Source organism: Humulus lupulus, chromosome 2 (genome assembly GCF_963169125.1).
Source record: "Humulus lupulus chromosome 2, drHumLupu1.1, whole genome shotgun sequence".
Lineage (NCBI taxonomy): Eukaryota > Viridiplantae > Streptophyta > Magnoliopsida > Rosales > Cannabaceae > Humulus > Humulus lupulus.
In genome coordinates this window covers 296,272,939-296,295,219 of record NC_084794.1, presented here as the reverse complement: position 1 = coordinate 296,295,219, position 22,281 = coordinate 296,272,939, and the positions used below count along the sequence as shown (strand labels likewise).

Sequence of the window (22,281 nt, the reverse complement as noted above, 5' to 3'; positions counted from 1 at the left end):
TTTTTTTTTAAATTTATTTTTAAAAATTACACTTGGACCCAAAATACTAAAATTCTTTTCAAATAAGCCCTTTAGCAAAAATTTCTTAATTTTATAAAAATCCCCAATTAAAATTATATGACATTCGGGTCCAATACTTGACTACTCAAGTTTCTCTCTCTTTAATCTCATTAAAACATAAAATGATATTTTAAACACTATTTTTCCATTATTATTTCTTAAATTTGTAAACTTGTATATTTTATGTATTAAAACTTTGATTTATAATAAATAAATGTATTATGAAAATGTTGGATATTACAATCCTTCCCCCGTTAAAATAATTTCGTCCTCGAAATTTCAAACTATAATTTGATAATCGGAGACAAGAACTACCATTACGAATAAACAGAACAATATTTCACAGCATAAGATTTTATACATAACACTTACTTTCACCCCGAAAACAAAACTTATTCCTGACTTGTAATCCTTATCATATATAAAAAGGCGAGGATATGTAAACACCTCACATGAGGACTACAATATAGAAAGAAAGGAAATAAGCTATAACAATAGTATAAATTACAATGAATGTATACGAAAATACAAACGAATCCTCATCATCCATACTTTTGAACACAAACCACATAACGTAGGAAGAGAAAATGACCATCATCATGAAAACATCCTTGATCTTCATGTCTTACAGTCAAATTTTTTATTTTTTATTTTTTATTTTTTAAGCAGATGCAATTGACTGGTTATACCTTGATAATAGATGCTAAATTGAGCAACAAGTTTGTTCAATAGAAAGTTTTTCGGCATAAAAAAAATTGGATAACTAGAAAACAATTATATAGCCGATGAAGATTATTCTTTAAAACCAAGTCTCTGTGAAACCCTTTCGTTGTCAAAACCGACTTCTTGCCCTGAATGAGAAATAGTGAGATAGGCCATTCATTAGGTACCAGTTCAGAAAAGCCTGACTCTCATTCTTTCTCTAAGAAAACATTTAAAAATCAAACTTGTTTCCAAATGTATAAAATAATAAAGGGCACATTGATACTATGCTAGAATGCAAATAACCGTGGCCACTCGGAAATTCACACACTTAGCTTAGTATCCCTTCATTGAATAAAACATGGGATAAGTCTTGACTGACCAATCCACCACTTCATCTACTAAAACGAATAATTCTCACATGTCTAATAAGTTAGACATGTCTCATTTCAACACCTATACCAATAATACTCAGTCATCACTTCACACAAGTAATACATTATCTTACTTTCGGGATAAAACAACTAATATACTATAATTTAATCGCCGAAAGTAATTCACACTACAGAGTAATTCAGTAAATAACATTTATCACCTCGATTCATTCAACAATTTACAAATTGTTTCCATGTTCAAATCAGGATCGCAAAATCAATAGAAGTGATTTCCATGTCGACAACATCTAATAAGTTTGACTTTCATCATCAGAGAGGATAGCGTAACACATTGAACAAGATAAAATCTGTGATATCTATCTTGAAAACAAACAAATTCAAGGATCCAATGACCCAACAGTTCAACTCATTTTTTTTCTATAAATAAAATTCATCACATACACACTAAAACACAATCAATCTCAAGCTTTTGAAAACCAAATCATTATTACTTCCATCCATTACTCAAGCTAAGCAACCCATGGCATCCTCATCATCTCAGCTGAACTTAGACCTAACTTTAGCTTTACCTGAGCCAAATCTTCCCACTATCGAATCTTCACCACAAATTTCTGCACCCCTACCACAGCTAATGGTGTATCCTACGGTACACATCCCAGAACGAAATACTCAATTTCCCAGAGTTTGGCTTCCCAAATTTTATTCTGATACTGGCCTTGTCACGGTGGAGGATTCAGCTATGCTCGATAAAAAGGTGGCCATTAGTATAGGTCAAAGCATACTCACCCCTAAAGACCAAATAATTTTATCCCATAGGTCAGACCTACAAGCTGTAAAAGATTCCTTAGTTCTTACCACTCAGGCGGCAGCATCGGTCTCAAACCTAGGCCAACGAGTTCTTGCAAGAGAACAAGAGGTTGACCACTTGAAAAGGTATATAGAAACACAAAAACAAGAGATGATAACCATTAGAAATGCCAACAAGGCATTGACTCGAGAGAAGGAGAAGTTGGTTAAGGAGAATGGGACTTTAACTACACTTCTTGCTAACTACTCAGTCGATATGAAGGAAAAATTTCAGACACTGCAAACTACTGGGGAGACCCTTAGAGTTGAACAACAAAAGTTGATTGACGAGGTAGAACGTGTCCAAAATCCCAATCCTTAATGTATTATGTATTTTTTTTTTTTTTCTATATATTACTACTGTTTCACTAAAGTCTCTTATTGTGTGTGCTCTCAGCAACAACCTAAAACTTTGCTCTCCAAAACACTAACCTGACATATTAACCCTTAACACACTAACTGAATTGATAGGTCACTTTCAAAGCTTGAGAATATCAATTAACAATCCAAACATCGACATCGATAAATCATCAATTATTTATCACATCAATAATAAAGGCATGCATTCAGATAAATAACAAACTTCAATTTCTCTACCGTGCATGAGAATATTCATTTAATCCAAACTCATACTTATATCATGGAAACTCAAACACACAATGAGTTTCTAATACAATTATACAGCATCATTAACATACATTAACTAAAATATGGATAAATTATACTAACCATTAAAGTGTGGCTTGTCTTGTGGCGGAACTCAGTAGCATTTCAGATCCCAAAATCTAATAACATAACGAGTATACGACATCTACAAACTCAAAGCTCTGATACCATTTGTAACGTCCCTAAGGTAGGGTACGTCTGCCACATACTCGTAATTCTAGGGTTTACAAGTATGTAAGGCACTTGACCAAAAGAATTAAATAAAATGATACGAAGAAATACAGAAAAATTTAAAACTTTTATATAAACTTATTAGAAGAAATTATTACACGTATGAATACTTTAAATTTAAGGCAGCCATATGAAAACTCTAAACCATTATTGCATTGCTACTGAGTCCGTGCTCCACAAGTTGCTCAACAGCTAAAGCCACACCTGGAAAAATGTTGGAAAATAACATAATGAGCTAACGCTCAGTAAGCAAATCTCATGCATACACATACACATGAATGTCGTGAATTTGTAGTGCACACATACTAATATGCTGACTTATATACTTATGCATTTCATTTATTGCTCATGCACTTTCAAACTTTACTTTTATGCTCTTTCTTTTAGTTTCACATTTTTATGGGCCCAATATCACTTGTGCACACTGTTTGATTCAGCCAATGCCTGCAGGGCTTGTTACACATATCATATAGAATCCCATGGGTTCTCCTCCGGCTAGCCATCATCTCAGCTAGGCTCATCATACCACTCATTTCATCGTTGCCATAGCTGCCATACTTATTACACATATGGAGGAGAAAGACGGACACATGGCAAACATATCTGAATGGTCAACTCTGACCTAGCCCACACTAGTGGGCAGCCACTATAAGTCTTATAGACTTCCGTCTTCTTCATTACACTTACTTGATTGCTTCATCAAAACAGTGGCACCCTTTTTAAACATCTTATTATCACTTTGCTTAAGCCTTGTGTCATTAAAATGTTTAACTTTACATAAGACTTTTCAAGGCATTTCATAACTTTTCTCATATTCATATGCATGGTCTTATATCACATAATAATGTATCACATAACTGTACATGCCATGCATACATGCTGATGCTGAAATGCCAATGTTCATGTTCATGACTCATGTTGATGGTATTCAATCAAGGCATTGTATCACATCTCATATAACTCAAAACATCTTTAGTCATAATACATGAAGCTTTGGGTTGGTGGCGTTGTTATACCTTAACGTAGAGCTATGGCTCAGGTCTAAGGTTTCCAGCCTAAAAACTTAAACGCTTCATATATCATAACATATAACAAATCATGAACATAGAGTAATCCACATATCCATCAACATAAGAACACATACTTGCACATAATTCATATCATTCTTAACCAAGTAAGACATCTTTCACATATCACAGAATTCATCAATTACATATCACACAACACCCTTATGGTGTTCATATAACCATTCTTCACATACTTATCATATGCATCATCATCATACCATACTTAACTCATCAGATGTACACAATCAATGTAGTCATGCATCTTACACTTAAGCACAAAAGGTGAGATTTACTTACCTTAGGTCCTTAGCTTATTTTAAAACGGCTCACCAAGAGTCAATCAATCAAATCCATACAAATCCTATTCAAGGCACATGATTTATTAAATTCTATCAAAATCGTAAATATACACTATTGATAGTGTATATTAACAATACCAGAAACTATATAAATGATAATAATAATTATTATCAACGTAATGCAAATAACTCTTCATATAAAACAATGCTTTAAACCTTGCTCATAAGATAATGTATTCTTATGATAATAATAATAATAATCCCAACAAAATAATAATTATCGTCTATAATTAAACTTATTTCGATATTAATAACAAAATACTTCAATAGCAATACGTATATGAATGTATATATTCAAATAATCATTTTATAAAAGAAATCATATTTTTAACATAAAGTTGTAATAATCAATATAATGATAATAATATAAATATAAATATTTATATTATTATTAAATAGTCATAATATCAATTCCAGTGATATAATAAATATACTTTCTCCAAAATTCATTGGTCTTACAAATATCAATAACTGTAAGAAACTAATATTTGATATTATTTTAATATTCAAATATTAACAAAATATTAACATATAAGAATAATTGTTAAATAATACGTTTACTATAAATCACACTCTTCATAGATATATATACATAAAACTGTATTCTTGATTTACTTAACAAAACAATAACAATAATAATTAAAATTAATTAATCATAATAATTTCCATATTAATGGAAAATCAATTAAATATGTATTTTTATACTTTATTTAATATCTAATATTTTCTAGAAAATTGGACAGCACAACGGCTATAAAGTGGACAATTCCAAAAATCAAAACCTGTATCAAAAATATATATAATCCCAGACAGCCAGTAATTTACATAAAATATTCCATATATCAATAATATATAATTATATACTATAAATACACATAATAACAATTACTCTAATCAATCACAATTAAATCACAATATATAGGTTAAAGAAATTATACCAAAATGATCGGGTTCCACAACAAGTCAAACGATGATTTTCTGAAACTCAAAACGTACTTCGAAACCTCGAACACTAAGTTTCGACCGTCGGTCTACGGTGGATCGCGGTTGCTCGTGGTGGGCCCACCACCCAACTATGGTAGATGTAGGAACAAGTTATTGGGTTTTGAAGCCCACAACACGAGGAGCACGATGGTGGTGACGGATCGGCAAACGGATGCCCGAGGTGGCCGAATCGCAACTTTGAAGTCGCGGGGTGGCCGAACTTAAATCGAGTGGTTGAGGCGTTTAATCGGCGAGTGAGCTCTAGATTCCCGCGTGGGTCGATAGTTCGGAGGCCTCTGAATCCAACGGTCCGGCGCGTGGCTAAAAATGGTGGCCGGAAAGTACTCCTGCGTCGTCGGCAACAGTAATACGCAGAGGAGAGAGAGAGAGAGAGAGAGAGAGAGAGAGAGAGAGAGAGAGAGAGAGAGAGAGAGAGAGAGAGGTGTTTTCTGAGGAGAGAGAGAGAGGGGTTCGGGTAAAAAGAAAGGCTGAAGCCTTTTCTTTTTTTTTCTTTTTTTTTTTTTTTTTTAAATTTATTTTTAAAAATTACACTTGGACCCAAAATACTAAAATTCTTTTCAAATAAGCCCTTTAGCAAAAATTTCTTAATTTTATAAAAATCCCCAATTAAAATTATATGACATTCGGGTCCAATACTTGACTACTCAAGTTTCTCTCTCTTTAATCTCATTAAAACATAAAATGATATTTTAAACACTATTTTTCCATTATTATTTCTTAAATTTGTAAACTTGTATATTTTATGTATTAAAACTTTGATTTATAATAAATAAATGTATTATGAAAATGTTGGATATTACACATTTGGCTCCTCGAACTAGGGTCCGATCGGACCTATTTTTGCCTTCTCCTCGGACTAGGGTCCGAGGCAGGTCCGAGGCAATCATCCTTGCCTCTCCTCGGACTAGGGTCCGAGGCCATTTCCTTGGCACACACATAGAGGCCTTCCTTGGACATGGTCCGAGGCACGCATGGGACCTCTTCTCGGACTTGGTCAGAGCCAACCACCTAGGAAGCTCACCTCGGACTTGGTCCGAGCCAAGCATTTGGGAGGCTCTCCTCGGACATGGTCCGAGCCAAGCACTTGGTTCCTTCAACTAAGGTCCGATCGGACCTTTTGTGGCCTCTCCTTGGCCAAGGTCTAAGTCCAACTTTTGGCATGCATGGGTTCCTCGGACTAAGGTCCGAACCAAACACTTGGGCTCCTCGGACTAAGGTCCGAGCCAAGCCTACCTTAGCCCAAGTATTCTCCTCGGGTGCATTTGGCTTGACTATGACATCTCTCAAGCAGTCCAAATTCTTCACTGATGCATTGGGCTACTGCTAAGCCAGATCACCCAGCTAATCCATGCCACGTGTCAATTTTACTGCCACATCATCCTTTTCAAATTTTGGGATAACATTTGCCCCCCAAGTTTATTATATGATACATTCACATAATAAACTTTTTCTCCAGTTGACGTCATTATAAAAATAATAACTGTTCATCTCCATGCAGCAGACCCACGATCACTGCAAAAAACTGCCTATGATCGTGGGGAGAAAAAATAGTCTCGGAATGCCAAGGGTCCAAAAATAAACAATAAACCCCACTTTTTTCCCTTTAAATAACCCAACTTTACACACTTTTCTTCACACAAGAAAAATCACATTTTTTTTAAAAAAAAACCTCTCTTCTTCTTCCTTCTCTCTTGGCCGAAACCCCCAAAACTCCTCTTCCCATTGCCGAATCTTTAAGAACTTCAAGGGAAGCTCTCCATCTTCAAGCAATCTTCAAGCAAGCCAAAGGTTCTCCAACCTTGAGTAAGTCTTCTTTCCCATGCCTTTACATTGTTGTAATTTTTCAAAAAAATTCCATGAGAACTCATGCCATGGCTGAAACTTATTGATGGCTTTTTTGTTGAATTTGTTCATGAATATCATAAGCATGTTTATATATTTTGTTGGGTGGCTATTTTGATGATGTTTGTGGTATGGGTAACCCAACATTACCTCTAATTTCATAGGAATTTCAAGAAAAATGGGTTAATTTGACATAAATCATGAGTATGGGTTTTGGGGTTTTTGATAGTATAGTGGGTTTTCAAGAACATGAAAAAACCTTTCCACTTCCATGTTTTGATCTTGTTCTTGTATATGTGAATGAAGAAGTGTGTTTATGATAGGGATTTTAGGGCTTTGCTTGTACGGTTTAGGTCTTATGGTTAGACTTGGGGTATGAAAAATGGATAGTTAGGGAAAGTGGCCGATCGACCACTGAATTTTCTGGGCAAGTATGTGGTCCGATCGGACCACACTTTACCCTTCTTGGATGCCCATGTCCGATCGGACATAGTGGGCTGCTAGTGGCTAGGATCCTCGAAGGTGCCAGGTGATCGTACGCTCGGACGCTCGGATGCTCGGATGCCACCCGCTCGGACCATGGGGCACGCATCTCCTCAGGTGTGCTACGTTCGATCGGGCCTATTGGGGCTTCTTGGCGCTGGGCTCGCACGGAGGCAAGCTCTTCGGTCCCACACGGCTGCTGAACGTCTCCTCGGTCGCGCGTATTAGAGTGCCTAGGCATCCGAGCGGATGCACTAGGCACGGCCATTTCTTAGGATCACTAATGTGGTCCGATCGGACCACACTCACTCCCCTTGGCTCCGACCTTCTTCATTTTCTTGTAAACACGCACACAACACTTTGGCATGTACATACGCACACATAGGGAATCTAGCCTCTTTGGAAAACTCCAAAATTTTCCATTTATATAAATTTTAGTGACCTTAAATACTTCAAGTACCTTTTAGGCACTCTTGGGCACTAAGGTTATTTTTCTCCCTTGTGTGCTATATTTTTACCATTTAGATAAATTTTTCTAAGTATAAAAATAAACTTTGTTCTTGTTGAATTTTCTCTGTATGGTTACTCACCTCCCCATTTTTTATTTATTTTTGTAAATGAATCGCTCTGATTATAGGGGAGGTGACAACCATTCGGACTCTGATACATCCATCCCGCAATCAATTGAGACTCCTCTAAACAGCGATTCCTCATCAAACTCGTCTACCGGTTGCACTCCAGAGGACCGCCTTCGTCGCTTCAAGAAGATCCTCCCTCGCTCAGCCTTGTATCTCCTCCACGAGGAACAGTTTCTTCAACAAGTTTCTCAGTCGACGATGAGGGTGAAACAATCCAACAGACTTCCCCAGGAAAAAGATCCACAGGTTGCCCGCAGAGCGGTGCAAAAGGTGGTAAAGCGCAGTCACGCTCGCACTGCAACTCCTTCAGAAGAACCCTCTCAGAAGTTTGCTACCGTGATCCAGGACTTGGCTGTTCAAAGGCCACGTAAGGGGGGAGAAGAAGAACCTTCCTGGTTCATTGCCGAAGCTTCGAAGCTTAATCCCGCGTTGTTCCACAAACACATCGAGGCTTTGGGTTTGAGCGAGGCGAACGTGATATGCCCGGACCCTCATCAGAAAGCCAATAGGCCTGGTGGAGCATACTGCACCTGGTCGAGGCATCATGTGCACGCCGGAGCGACACTTCCATTACACACCTATTTCCGGTCTGTAGCGGATTACTTCAATGTCTCCCCGTTTCATATTGCACCGAATGGGATCCAGGCATTGTCTGCATTATACATTCTCTACTTCCTGCATGGTTGGGACGAGCCCACCCCTCATGAGGTGCACTACTTATTTGACCTTAGGACCAATCCCTCCCATAACAACACGGGCTTCTTCCACTTCTACCACAGGCAGAGGGGGACTACAAACCTCAATGGTATTTCTCACAAATCGAACCCCGGGAAGTATCACAAAGAATACTTCCTTACATTGGACATTAAGGCCAACAACTTGGCCTTTACACGTGCGGGTCCATTCGAGCGACCATTGCCTACTGAGGGGATGTTTGAGCGAGCAGAGAAGTTGGCTAGCATGAGTCCTGCGGGGAAAGATGTGAAAAAATTGGTCACTGTGGACCTCCTTCAGATGGTGGGCCTGGTACCGTGTGACCAAGATATGGCGGTGGAAAGTACCACCGGGGAGAACAACACAACTGATCAGTCCAATGCGGGCACGGAGCTAGTGACTGACCAGCTTTCTCCTGGACCTTCTCCGCTCTTTCGTAGACCTGGTGACCTTATCATTAGGGAGCCTGAGCCTCAGCACCGATCCGCCATTCCCGCTCGGTCCGGGAAAGGAAAGGCTATCCAGGTTGAGAGAGAACTCAGCTCATCCTCGGACGACGAGGATGAGTTTGTCGATCAGATTCTCAACGCAGGTAACACATGTCTAGTGATCATGGGAATATGTTTAATAACTTGGTGATTTGAGACTAACAAAATTGTATTAGTAATATACTCATCTACATTTTATTATGTTTATATCTCTAACAACTTTGTGTTTTCCTCTTTTGCAGATCCAAATATGTTCAGGCAGTGCATTGCTTCTTCTCCAAAGAGGAAAGCTGGCGATGGAAGTGGCTCCATGCCCCCGAGGAAGATTCCGAAGGTAGTGCCGCCCAACCGAGGGAGACAACCCGAGGGGTCGACCACACTCCCACCGTTAGCTCCTTCGTCACTCTCTTCATCAGCGAGCCTAACTCCTCCAGGTCCGCCTGGCCCGAGCAAGGCACTCCGGGCTGCTGATACCAAGCTCAGGGGGTCAGCTGATCAGACCCTCCGTGATGCATCAACGATTCAAAGCTTTGAATCTCTTCCCTGGCTTAGTGTCGATCCTGTCCTAGATAGAGGGATTGCTCAGCTGACACACGTAAGTTCTCCACCATAAGATAGATTATTACTTGTGTTTTTGCTTTGTAGTAACTTTTTGTTTTTCATGCAGACCCTCATGACCTTCTGCCACGCCCAGCAACGGTCGGTCAATTATAAGGAGTTGATCAAGGTGCTGAATGATCAACTGGTGGAGGCCCAAGCCAAAGTAGAGACTCTAATTGCCTTGAAAAAAGACTCCAAATCCAAGTTGGAGCAGGCGGAAAAGACCGTGGCTGAACGGGATGAGTCTCTTAGGAGACTATCTGATGAGAATCAGCAGCAGGCTCAAACCAACCAGTCCTTGAGTGCTCAACTGGAGAAGCTGACCCTTGAGAATAAGGAGTTAGCTCGTGAGAATGAGGGATTGGTAAGCGAGAATGAAGAGTTGAAACAAAAGAAGGAGTTTGATTTAATTCGCTTTGAGGAGGCTAGCTTCGACTGCTTTTATCAGGTCTGGAAGCTGAATAAACCTCTCAAGCTCGATTTTTTCACCAAGGAGGTTCAGGCAGAGGAGCTTGCTAGATGTGAAGCAAGGGCTGCTGAGGAAGCTGCCAATCCTCCTGGCCCTACTCCAGCCTCCTCTACGTTATCATTCCGAGCAAGAGGAGCAGCTGAGGCCGAGGAGGGGGTTGACCAACCCACCAGAGAAGCACGCCAGTAACTCCTCATCTTGCCAGAGCACACCTGCATGACTAGTTGTAGTTTTACTAGTTTTTATCATAGTTTGCTTTATCTTGTATACTTTTGCTCGGATGATTGAGCCATTTTGACACTTAGCACTTTACTTTTTTCTTTTTTGACTAACTCTAAACTTTTAAGTCTTTATTGTGAATAGTAAAGTTCCTAGATGCCTCAAATTTCACATGAGTATTTAGTTTTCTAACTTAGAAATTCTAAACATTTCATAAGTCCATACTAAATATACTTCCTCATGCTTTTATTGCTCTAACTTTTTATGAGCATAAATTTTATCATTACACGAATATCTGTTTCTAACTTAAAATTTTAAAAATTCTAAGTTACTTAAGCTTTGTTAAACAAGTTAGCTTAATGGCCTTTTTAGACTTCCAAACTTACAAGTCAGCCCAAAAACAGATATATTTGCTCGTGCTCTTATTGCCTGTGTTGAAGTACAAACCAGTATACCCTATGTGCCCCCCAAGTGAATTGAGGGTTGATAAATCCTTGATCACTTGCTACTTGACCGAATTTGTCCGAGTAGTTACTACTCATGAAACACATAAAATATACAAACATGTTTCAGTAGTTGACCACTTACAAAAACATTATTTAAACGCTGGTCATTCATATCATGATACCGAGCAGTTGAACACTGTCCGGTATATATTTACACTTAGTTTTTAGAAGACCTGTTTTGTTTAAATCTTTATGACAGTTGAACACTGCCAAGCAAAAATAATCAACACATATGCAAAATTTGTAGCAAGATTCGACCACGCTGCGCGTGGTCTCTTTTATTACTCGTAATAATAAGTGACAAAACGTGTCTAAACAACGAGTTCCAAACAAAATAACATTGTTCAAAATAATGTGACTGGGTAGCAAATAACCAGTTCACAAACAAAAAACTTAAATAACAAGTTAAGCACTTGATACAAAGCTACTACTCTGCAAGCAGTATTTATTGATAATATTTTCTCAAGTGCTCGCCATTCCAATAGTTCCTGATCAGCTCTCCATTTAACCGAGCAAGCTTGTAGGTGCCGGGTGGCAAGACTTGCTCCATTTGATACGGTCCTTCCCAGTTTGGTCCTAGCACACCAGCTACTGGGTCTCTAACAAACACCTTTCTTAGGACCAAATCTCTGACCTGGAATTTTCGATCTCGCACTTTGGAATTGAAGTTGCGGGCCACTTTTTGCTGATGGGCGGCAACTCTGAGGCTTGCCTCCTCTCTTCTCTCCTCGAGGAAGTCCAAGGATTCTGCTAACAACTGATGATTCTCCTCTTGGTTGTACATAGTCCTTCTATGAGATGGTGGGTCTATCTTCACAGGTAACATGGCCTCATACCCATATGCCAAAGAAAATGGGGTATGACCAGTTGCTGTCCGAGCAGTAGTCCTATATGACCAAAGGACCTCTGGTAACTCTTCTGCCCAAGCACCCTTAGCTTGCTCCAGGCGCTTTTTTAGAGTGTCCTTCAACGTCTTGTTTACCGATTCAACCTACCCGTTGGCTTGAGGATGGGCTACCGAGGAGAAACTTTTGGTGATGCCATGCCGAGTGCAAAAATCGGTAAATATGTCGCTGTCAAATTGGGTGCCATTGTCAGACACTATCTTCTTAGGCAGACCATAGCGACATATTATGTTCTTAACCACAAAGTCCAACACTTTCTTCGATGTGATCGTGGCTAATGGTTCAGCCTTAGTCCACTTAGTAAAATAATCTACCGCGACCACTGCAAACTGCACTCCTCCTTTTCCTTTGGGCAACTTCCCGATCAGATCAATACCCCACATTGCAAAAGGCCATGGACTTTGCATTTACTTCAAGACATTTGGGGGCGCTCTGGGCACTTTGGAAAATCTTTGGCATTTGTCATACCTCCTCACGTATTCCATAGAGTCCTCGTTCATGGTAGGCCAGAAAAATCCTTGCCTTAAGATCTTTTTAGATAGACTCTGCCCCCCAGCATGGTCTCCACAAAACCCTTCATGCACCTCAGCTAATAAATTCTTTGACTGATCGGGTGTTATGCACCTGAGTAGAGGTAAGGAGTACCCTCTTCTATACAACACCCCATCCACCATGGTGTACCTAGCTGCTTGTCTCATAATCTTCCTTGCCTCATTACGTTCCACTGGGAGGGTCCCTTGCTCAAGGTAAGCAATGATGGGAGTCATCCAAGTGTCGGCTATCGTGATCGCCATGGCCTCTTGTTTATCATCATTACTTTCTCTCTACTCATTTTTTATTTTAAATTATATAGGAGAATTCTCCTATAGGGGTTTCACTTTAAGCCCTACCAGTGGGGCTCTCAATGTTCTTAACCCGTGAATAGTTTTCGGCGCGATTTTTTTTTATGACCGTATATATTGTAGCTATTTAGGGCATCCTGCAAATTTTCAGAAAATTCCGAATAGTTTACCGTACCGAAAACTAGGTTCAAACATGTTGTTGCACGCATGACTAATTTTTTTTATGCGAGTGGAAAACAACATGTTTGAACCTAGTTTTCGGTACTGTAAACTATTCAAAATTTTCTAAAAATTTGCAGGATGCTCTAAATAGCTACAATATACACGGTTATAAAAAAAATCACGTCGAAAACTGTTCACGGGTCGAGAAACACTGAGAGCCCCACCGGTAAGACTTAAAGTGAAGCCCTTATAAAAGAATTGTTATATATATATACATAGCACTAATGGAAATAATCATTTCTACATATAATAATTTGTGGGGAATTCTCCGGTGCACCTAGTATTTTTTGCTCGCAAAGTATTTATGGCGAATTTTTTTTATAATCGTGTACATTATAGTTATTTAGAGCAACTTACAAATTTTAATAAAATTATGAATAAATTACAGTACTGAAAATTATGTTCAAATCAGGTTGTTACATGCATGATTAATTTTTTTTATGCGTGTGGAAGGTAACATATTTGAATTTTATTTTTAGCACGATAAACTATTCGAAATTTTTAAAAAATTTACAAAATGCTTTAAATAACTACAATTTATGCCATCATTAAAAAAAATTCGCCAAAAATAATTTTCGAACCAAAAACACCATAGATGCACGGTTGTGCCCCTATTAAGGCGGTGCACCCGACACTTTACCGATAGTTTGTGAGCACTCTCATCCGATGCTCTACTTCAACCTTTAAAATACCTCTTCAAAACACACATCTTTCTATTTTACCTCTAAGTTTTATATTTTACCATACATCAGATTCTCTATTTTTTTTTTCTCTTTATCATTTAAATATTATATTTTCAAATATTTTTTATAACTATCAATAATATTCTTATATATTTTAATATTATAATATTGGGTTTTGTATTATAGCTTTATCTAAAAATATTTGTAAAATAGAGACCCATTTTTCTTAATTTTAGCTAAGTCACCGGATTTGAGTGCTTTATAGATTACCTTTGACAAATAATTTCATATATATGAAAATATATACATAAATAAAATTTCAAAATAATAAATAAAATCTAACGCCGTCTGTGGGAATCGAACCCACGACCACGTGGTTAAAAGCCACGCGCTCTACCGGCTGAGCTAAGACGGCTTTTGTTATACAACTCAAAACCTAATCATTATCATCTTTTTCTGCTAAACCAATCTTATGACGATGCACGTGCACGTCACGTGGGGTCTCTCTCGCTGGATATTTTCCATTTTCCCAACCACACTCAGTTTCAGTTCGACGAGTTCTGACCCACTTGAGTCAAACATCAAATTCTGACCACTGATATCGACCGAGAACGAGACTCCACGCGAACCCTCGACCACCATCCACCCATCCCATTCGACTTTTCTCTCCTCAAAACTGGCCTCTTCTTCTCCATTCTTCCTCACGTAACTCTACACCACCATCCATGGCGACAGCCTCTTCTCCAAGCTTCCTCCTCCTTCCCCACTCTCTCACTCTTCACTCCTCTGTGTCTCACTCTTGCCTTGTTCCAACCACGGCTCAGTTCCCCAAACGACGTCGTTTGTTGGGTCATGGAGATCGTAGGAGAAGCCTTTCTCTGAGATCAGCTGAGAATGATGTTTCTGCTGCTGTTGAGCCTCCCCCGCCGCCTCCACCTCCGCCCGAGGAGGACGTTAGGTCGCCCAGAAATTATCTCCTGCCCAACTTAAAGCTCAAGTTATTGGTCAGTTAGTTCTTTTACCCATTTCATAAATTTCAGATTTTTTCTGTTTTGCTCAGCTTATATTCCAATTTTTGATGTGGGTTTGGAGTGGAAAGCTTTCGACTTTAATGACCGAATTGGATGATACCAAAATTACCATTTAGAATTCTGAATTAGGACCATTTCTATGCTCTATATATATATATATGTTTTTCAACAGTGTGGTGAGTTAGTAAGTTTATAAATCATTCTGAGAATCATTATTTATTCTCGTATCAATGATTTTTAAGATTAGACAATGCTTTTGTTCAATTCCACATTTTCTTCTTCTGTTGATGTTAACTGATTTCATTAGTGAAGCCTTTTGTACTGAGCTGTGGTCCATTCTGCTGTAGCAAAAATGTTTGATGTCAATACTACTGCAAGGGCTTTTACTCTTTGAACACCCTAGTTAAACATGGTGTTAAAATTCTTGGCTTGAAGACATATATATATATATATAAACTGCTGGTGTTTGTATATATCAAGTGTATCTGATTATCTTTTGCAGAGTGCTGTGTCTGGGGTAAATAGAGGCCTTGCAGCAAGCGAGGATGATCTACTCAAGGCAGAAGAGGCTGCCAAGGAGCTTGAGGCAGCTGGAGGATCAGTAGATTTATCAAAAGATCTTGATAAACTGCAAGGGAGATGGAAACTGATATATAGCAGTGCCTTTTCTTCTCGAACTCTAGGGGGGAGCCGTCCTGGTCCTCCCACTGGAAGGTTACTTCCAATAACTCTTGGCCAGGTATTTTTAATCTCATGTAGTATCATTTTGACTGATTGCGTTAGCTGGGAACAACTGATCTTCAAGCATCTGAAATGGGGACTTATAAACTACACATATATATACACTATGATCCATGGTTGTTACTGGGTTCATTTCCTTTGATTTTAGCATCATATGAAAAGATATATATACTCGTGAGGATTGAAACCAATAGTCCCATTTCAGAATAAGCACACAAAGATCATAGATAGAACAAGGAACGAGAACAGCACTAAAACTTAATCAAGATTACTCGGTTCAGACCAAATATGTCCGACGTCCAAGGCAGAGGTTTTCCCTCCAGTCAAATCCACTCTTTGATCTCAGTTACACCCTCAGATTACAAAATAACCAGTTCCCACTAACTCACAGTACAAGTAGCTCAAGTACACTCATACACAATTCTTAGTGTTTCTCACAACAAACCTCTTAGTAACTACTTAAAACAACAAGAAGAGATACACACACACACACACACATATATATATATATATGATATAGTAGCCAAGAAGATTGGTCATGTTCTACAGTCACATGCACAACCAGGTAAAAACCAAAGAAGGGCAACTCAGCATCAACCTTAACTGTAGTAACTGTCATTAAGTATCAACTCTTGACAACACTGTTCAATGTTCATAGAATCTTGCTTTTGTTGATTTGCTACCATCTGACTCATTGTCTTCTTCAACTATTAGGTATTTCAGCGTATTGACATCTTTAGCAGGGACTTTGATAACATAGTCGACCTTGAATTAGGTGCTCCTTGGCCATTGCCGCCTATTGAAGTGACTGCCACATTAGCCCATAAATTTGAATTCACAGGTTGGTTTTCCTCCAACTCGCCATATCCTGTTCTTTTCATGTGGCTAGACAAGTGAATGAATCTTCTAACATACATACATACATACATTCATTCATTCTCTAATTATGGCCACTTCAGGATCTGCAAAGATTAAAATTACATTCGAGAAAACGACAGTAAAATCAACTGGAAACCTGTCTCAACTTCCGCCATTGGAGTTACCTCGGCTTCCAGATGGATTAAGGCCTCAATCTAATCCGGGAAGTGGTGAATTTGAAGTTACTTATCTGGATGATGATATACGAGTCACCAGAGGAGATAGAGGGGAGCTAAGGGTTTTTGTGGTGTCTTAATGAATGCCTTGGCTTGGCTTGGCATGATGAGCAGTTTTCCTTCCATGCTTCACTGTTTTATCAACAGATTTTATCTCATTCTTTCTTGCTTTGTTTTGGTTGATATATCACAAAGTCTTGTATACTTGTAAATTTGTCATTGTATGAACTGAATAGTGACTATATTCCATATAGGCTTAGTTCAGGGCCAATTTAATGTTTTTGAAATATTGACAAATTCAATAATTGCTTATTATAAAAATCCAGATATATAAGCAAAAATTAACATTTAATTAAAGAGATAAATACCCATGAAATTGAAATTGATCAAAATTATTAACCAAATACTTTTAAAATTACAAAAAAAAAACAAAAAAATCACGGTATTGTTGAGTAAATAAGAATGCAAAAGTGGGATCTTAATAGCCTTCAAAACAGAAAAAAATATTCTATCCTACAACATTCGAGCCAAGAGGATTAGAATGTTGGATATTGCTGACAACTTAACTTATGTCGGTTTGATTTTGTATTCAATAAGTTTGGTTTCATTATTCAACAATTAGCTAATTAATTAAGCTATCTTTAGAGGATTTTTTCTTATTAGTGAAAGTGTCCCTCTAATTTTCCAAATTTTTTCTTAAGAATTATATTAAAATCCTATCTAAATTTTTTCGTGTTTATTAACTTGCTGAAGTTTAGTATGAAAAATGAGCTCTGATCGATGTTTTCTAATCAGTCTTACATATTATATTTTGTTTATATACTTTAAATCAATATAGATTTCTGCACAAAGAATTTTTATGATCAGTGTGATTTTTTGTTTTTGGTTATAATTATATATACTAAATTTTTGCACATAGTGACTTAACATAATAGATATTAAAAACGTAAAACAAATACAAAACCTGTAAAAAAATTCTTAAAAACGTAAAATTTATTTTTAAGAAAAATGAGTATTTTATTTAAAAATCTCAAATATTAATATAAAGGATAGTGTAAATTAATTTGGGATAATTTGAAAAATACCCAGTTTTAGGATTAGTTAACTAAAAATAGCTACTAATAATATTTAGTTGAATATTACCTACTTTTTTAAGCACATTTCTCATATTACCCTTAAAACACTACTAAAAGTCTAATGTAAAAATCTCAATATTTGCCTCTGTCGTGTCATTTACTTCTCTCTTTAAATAATATTCCACTGTCAGTTTTACTAGACTACTGTATAATGGGTAGAGTCATTAATAATTTGGGTATTAATCAAAGAGTTTTAAAAAATGGGTAAAAATTAAAGAGATTAACTTAAATTGGGTACTAGGTGTAATTTTCACAATTTTTAATTTTTATTCAATTTCCGTTGTATGGTTATAGTTGGGCCCAAGTTGACTTTAAGGCCCGAAAGCAGTTGGGCCCGTTATATAATTTTCCTTTTAAAAATAACTTTTCCCTCTCTGCCTCTTCTGCCTATCAAAGTTTCAACGGCTATATTGTTCATGTTCTTTTATTTTCTATAATCCAACGTTAAAATTTAAATCTCAACGGCTACTTTTCTTCGTTTCTCTTCTCTAACTCTCTTCCAATTTCAGCTCTCTTTCTCTCACTCATTGCTCTTTCTCTATCTGCAATCAAATCTTGAATTTCTTAGTAATGGCGCCTACGCCTTCATCAAAATCCAATCAAGGCAACCCCAGCCAGTTCAAGACCCCAAATTCAAAGCACCGCCTTCAATTCCACGGCTCCAAGCCTCACCCATCACCCACTCCAAACTCCGCAGCCCGAGAAAACCAGAACCCTCCTGAGCATCCCGTCGAAGTAATCGCCCGAATCCGGGACTACCCAGATCGGAAAGACCAACAGCCCATTTCCACTCTGCAGATCAACCCTCTAAAGCAGAGTATTCGGGTTCGTGCCGATTTCGGGTACCGGGACTTTGGTCTTGATGGGGTTTCTTTGTCGGAGGAAGAGGATCTTGGATCCTTCTATAGTAATTTCGTACAGTCAAGGATAAATAGTGTCAAATTGGGTGAGAAATGTACCATCATGATGTACGGACCCACGGGTTCGGGGAAGAGTCACACCATGTTCGGTTGCTCCAAACAACCGGGGATTGTTTACAGGTCTCTCAGAGATATTCTTGGGGACGATGATGATGATGGCGATTCAGATGGCGAGCGAGTTGGGGTTGGGACATTTGTTCAGGTCACTGTTTTGGAAATTTATAATGAGGAGATATATGATCTCTTGTCAAGCAATGGTGGTGGAGGAGGATTTGGCCTTGGATGGCCCAAGGGAAATGGCTCCAATTCAAAGGTAATTCTTTCGTACATTTTCTGATAATAAGACTATGTTCTGTGCTTTTATTTTATAATCACATTGATTTGGATTTTGTTTTACTGAACTTACTTTAAGTTTCCACTACTTGTGTTAACTTTTAAGGGTATGCTATTATGTGATTCACAATTTTAGCTTCTAACATATTGAATTAAGTTACCATAAAGTGTGTACTTTTATGATTTTGTGATGTTGTTTGGCATTGAAGTTTTTTCTTATTATGTATAATTAGAAGAGAGAACTTGAGTTCATTGTGTATGTAAACTAGTTATACGTTTTATGAGTGTATATAACCGGTTTATCAGACTTGGTTTTAGCCTACTATAGTTGTTTTTTTGACAAATTTAGCCTACTATAGTTTAGTAACATACATTCTTGTGTTTACAGGTAAAGCTTGAAGTGATGGGGAAAAAAGCCAAAAATGCAACATACATATCTGGAAATGAAGCTGGCAAGATCTCGAAAGAGATTCAGAAGGTGGAGAAGAGAAGGATTGTTAAGAGCACCCTTTGTAATGAAAGAAGCTCCCGAAGCCATTGCCTGGTATAATTATCTTGGTGTTTTTGGACACTAGTCTTTTTTTTCTCGTACTATTCTGTGTTAAACGCCTTTTTCTGGTTCTGCATAGGTCATCCTTGATGTCCCAACAGTGGGAGGACGGTTAATGCTTGTTGACATGGCTGGTTCTGAAAACATTGACCAAGCTGGTCAAGTTGGTTTTGAGGCAAAAATGCAGGTAAAATTATCAAGACCACGATCACTTTTCTATATACGCATTTATTTATGATGTTTCTTTGCTGATACATTAATGAATGCCGAGTAATTATTTTGTTGAAATCACAGACAGGAAAGATAAATCAAGGAAACATAGCATTGAAAAGAGTGGTTGAATCCATTGCTAATGGAGACTCTCATGTACCCTTTAGGGACAGCAAATTGACTATGCTTCTGCAGGTAACCATACTTTATTAATTTTAGTTTACAGTGGTTGAATCCATTGCTAATGGAGACTCTCATGTTCCCTTTACTAATGTTAGCTTCACCACCAATGTTACTTCAAGTTCACTTTTGGTTAACTTTTCTTTTGTTCTTTCTGTCAAGGATTCTTTTGAGGATGACAAGTCAAAAATGTTAATGATACTATGTGCTAGCCCGGATCCAAAGGAGATACACAAGACAATCTCCACTCTTGAATATGGAGCAAAAGCAAAGTGTATTGTCCGTGGCCCTCTTACTCCAGTTAAGGATAAAGCTGGTGGTGAAGATTCTTCCTCTGCTGTGATTTTAGGATCAAGGATTGCTGCAATGGATGAATTTATCATGAAGCTACAAAAGGAGAACAAACTAAGAGAGAAAGAACGAAATGAAGCTCACAAGGAACTACTGAAGAAAGAAGACGAGGTCAAAGCTTTGAGTGCTAAACTTGAGCTTATGGAAGGGAGAGGTTCTGGAGAAAATGAGGAGGAAGTTAACTCAAAGGTAAATGAGTGGGCTCAGAATTTGAAATGTGAACTAGACAAGAAGTTGGAGGAATGCCAGAAAATGGCCAATGATTTTGTTGAATTGGAGAGGAGGAGAATGGAAGAAAGGATACTGCAGCAGCAGCAAGAACTTGAGATGCTGAGGCGGCGGTTGGAGGAAATTGAGTTGGAATTGCGTTCAAAAGAAGGGAATGCTGAGGGGAATACTAATAAATCTATAGAAAATGATGGGAGTGGATTTGCAAAGAGGCTGATGGGGATTTATGCTAGCAGTGATGATGCAAGCATGGTAAAGTCAATGGATCTTGACATGGATGATCAAGAACCAGTTTTTCGTGGCTTTACTTATGACAAGAACGGCAGCCCTGGTTTTAACCAGCCTCTTTCAAGTACTTTGAATGGTACTCTGGGAAATGATCTTTTTGCTCCAACATATGGTGACAAAGTATCTCTAAGCACTGTTTATGAGGAAGATGAAGTTGAAGAGGAGGAGGAAAATAAAAAAAATGATGAAGATGAAGAAGTGAAAAAGGAAATCATAGAGGAGAAGAAGGTTTGTGTGGTAAACAGTTTGAATCCTATCACTAATGTGAGTCCGAGTCCCTTGACATTTTCACACCAGATTTGTCAGGAGACTCCAGGGGAAGATGATTATTTTAAATCGAATTTGGAGGAAAGATTTGAGAGTTTAGGACTCAAAAGTGTACCTCAAGATGACAAGGATTCAGTGTCTTCAAGAAAAATCCGAATTCAAAATATTTTCACACTATGTGGGAATCAAAGAGAACTATCTAAACACATCGGCACACCAATGCCTATGAAAAAAGGATCAGAAAATATTGATCCTCAAGAGTTGATGATGAAAGTGGGAGGAGTTGGGGTAAGTAAGTTAGACCATTCTCACATTTGCATAATGCAAACATTTTAAATTGGGTTTTTCTCATTTTGCATTTCACTGACTAGATTGTGTTGATGCCATGCAGGAGAATAAAGCTCCAGCCCTCAAGGACTTGTCAGCAAAGGGAACTAATTCTCCAAGTCATCTTCTAGCAACTCCTTTACCCTTGAGATCACTGGAGAACATTGCTACCACATCACCTGAACTTGGACCCCACTTGGGTTCTACGCCTTTCATCACACTTAGAAGAAGACTTTAGAGTTGTTCTGCTGGTGTGACAATGATACGAAGACTATTATTTTTTTGTATAAAAGACATGGAATATACTCGTGTATATGAATGCTTTTATTTTGGTTTTGGATCAGTGTCCATCTGATGCTATTGGAAACTTCTTTTGTAATTAATTCCCTTGATTAGAGGGGATAATATTTTCTTTGTGATGAATCAATAGCTATTTGATGGAAAAGTTCTCCAGATGTATTCTTTTCAATTTTGTTGGTAGCTATGAGAATATGGCGTGCAAATTATTAATTTTTAGTCAACTAGTTGAAAAACATGCGTTTTCTTTAACAAAGATTTTTATAATTAAGTAGTATAAAACATGCAGCACACCCAGGAGTACATTTAGTTTATTATAAGCTAATTTGAGTACAACAAGTTATGTTGATTGACTAACCATATTAATAAATTTAGTTTAATGAATT

General features: G+C 37.8%; 3 protein-coding genes, 1 long non-coding RNA gene and 1 other non-coding gene across 6 annotated transcripts; 3 read left to right on the top strand and 2 right to left on the bottom strand.

Annotated features, from left to right (window-relative positions):
- Window positions 1–538: 538 nt before the first annotated feature.
- Window positions 539–4,362, bottom strand: LOC133819986 (uncharacterized). Its single transcript, XR_009886474.1, has 2 exons — window positions 4,265–4,362; window positions 539–911 (listed from the first exon to the last, which is right to left on the bottom strand). It is a non-coding gene; the product is annotated as an uncharacterized LOC133819986 (long non-coding RNA).
- Window positions 4,363–8,492: 4,130 nt separating this feature from the next.
- On the top strand, window positions 8,493–11,083 carry LOC133815758 (uncharacterized). The gene is made up of 4 exons (XM_062248561.1): window positions 8,493–9,002; window positions 9,384–9,600; window positions 9,739–10,091; window positions 10,164–11,083. Exons 1-4 carry the CDS (start codon window positions 8,493–8,495, stop codon window positions 10,752–10,754), a joined length of 1,671 nt encoding a protein of 556 aa, XP_062104545.1. The 3' UTR covers window positions 10,755–11,083.
- A 3,201-nt stretch (window positions 11,084–14,284) lies between these two features.
- TRNAK-UUU (transfer RNA lysine (anticodon UUU)) lies at window positions 14,285–14,357 on the bottom strand. The gene has a single exon. It is a non-coding gene; the product is annotated as a tRNA-Lys (tRNA).
- Window positions 14,358–14,496: 139 nt separating this feature from the next.
- On the top strand, window positions 14,497–17,095 carry LOC133819985 (plastid-lipid-associated protein 6, chloroplastic). Its single transcript, XM_062253378.1, has 4 exons — window positions 14,497–14,946; window positions 15,476–15,712; window positions 16,429–16,555; window positions 16,674–17,095. The coding sequence occupies exons 1-4, from the start codon at window positions 14,668–14,670 to the stop codon at window positions 16,886–16,888; spliced, it is 858 nt and encodes a 285-aa protein (XP_062109362.1). The 5' UTR covers window positions 14,497–14,667; the 3' UTR covers window positions 16,889–17,095.
- Window positions 17,096–18,360: 1,265 nt separating this feature from the next.
- Window positions 18,361–22,043, top strand: LOC133819983 (kinesin-like protein KIN-10A). Of its 2 annotated transcripts, none has more exons than XM_062253376.1 (6): window positions 18,361–19,177; window positions 19,586–19,741; window positions 19,827–19,934; window positions 20,042–20,152; window positions 20,300–21,563; window positions 21,663–21,805. In XM_062253376.1, the coding sequence occupies exons 1-6, from the start codon at window positions 18,515–18,517 to the stop codon at window positions 21,668–21,670; spliced, it is 2,310 nt and encodes a 769-aa protein (XP_062109360.1). In that variant the 5' UTR covers window positions 18,361–18,514; the 3' UTR covers window positions 21,671–21,805. The 2 variants fall into 2 exon arrangements, with proteins under 2 accessions (XP_062109360.1, XP_062109359.1); XM_062253375.1 differs by having other exon boundaries at window positions 18,368–19,177; window positions 20,300–21,559; window positions 21,663–22,043.
- The last annotated feature ends 238 nt before the right edge of the window (window positions 22,044–22,281 follow it).

Bases quoted from the DNA above. Each gene is read 5' to 3' on its own strand.
- LOC133819983 (XM_062253375.1), top strand. From the start codon at position 18,515: ATGGCGCCTACGCCTTCATCAAAATCCAATCAAGGCAACCCCAGCCAG. The intron at 19,742-19,826 runs GTATAATTATCT...GGTTCTGCATAG, and splicing joins GCTCCCGAAGCCATTGCCTG to GTCATCCTTGATGTCCCAAC. The intron at 21,560-21,662 runs GTAAGTAAGTTA...GATGCCATGCAG, and splicing joins TGAAAGTGGGAGGAGTTGGG to GAGAATAAAGCTCCAGCCCT.
- LOC133815758 (XM_062248561.1), top strand. From the start codon at position 8,493: ATGAGGGTGAAACAATCCAACAGACTTCCCCAGGAAAAAGATCCACAG. The intron at 9,003-9,383 runs GTGCACTACTTA...ACAACTGATCAG, and splicing joins ACGAGCCCACCCCTCATGAG to TCCAATGCGGGCACGGAGCT. The intron at 9,601-9,738 runs GTAACACATGTC...CCTCTTTTGCAG, and splicing joins CGATCAGATTCTCAACGCAG to ATCCAAATATGTTCAGGCAG.
- LOC133819985 (XM_062253378.1), top strand. From the start codon at position 14,668: ATGGCGACAGCCTCTTCTCCAAGCTTCCTCCTCCTTCCCCACTCTCTC. The intron at 14,947-15,475 runs GTCAGTTAGTTC...TATCTTTTGCAG, and splicing joins ACTTAAAGCTCAAGTTATTG to AGTGCTGTGTCTGGGGTAAA. The intron at 15,713-16,428 runs GTATTTTTAATC...TTCAACTATTAG, and splicing joins TTCCAATAACTCTTGGCCAG to GTATTTCAGCGTATTGACAT.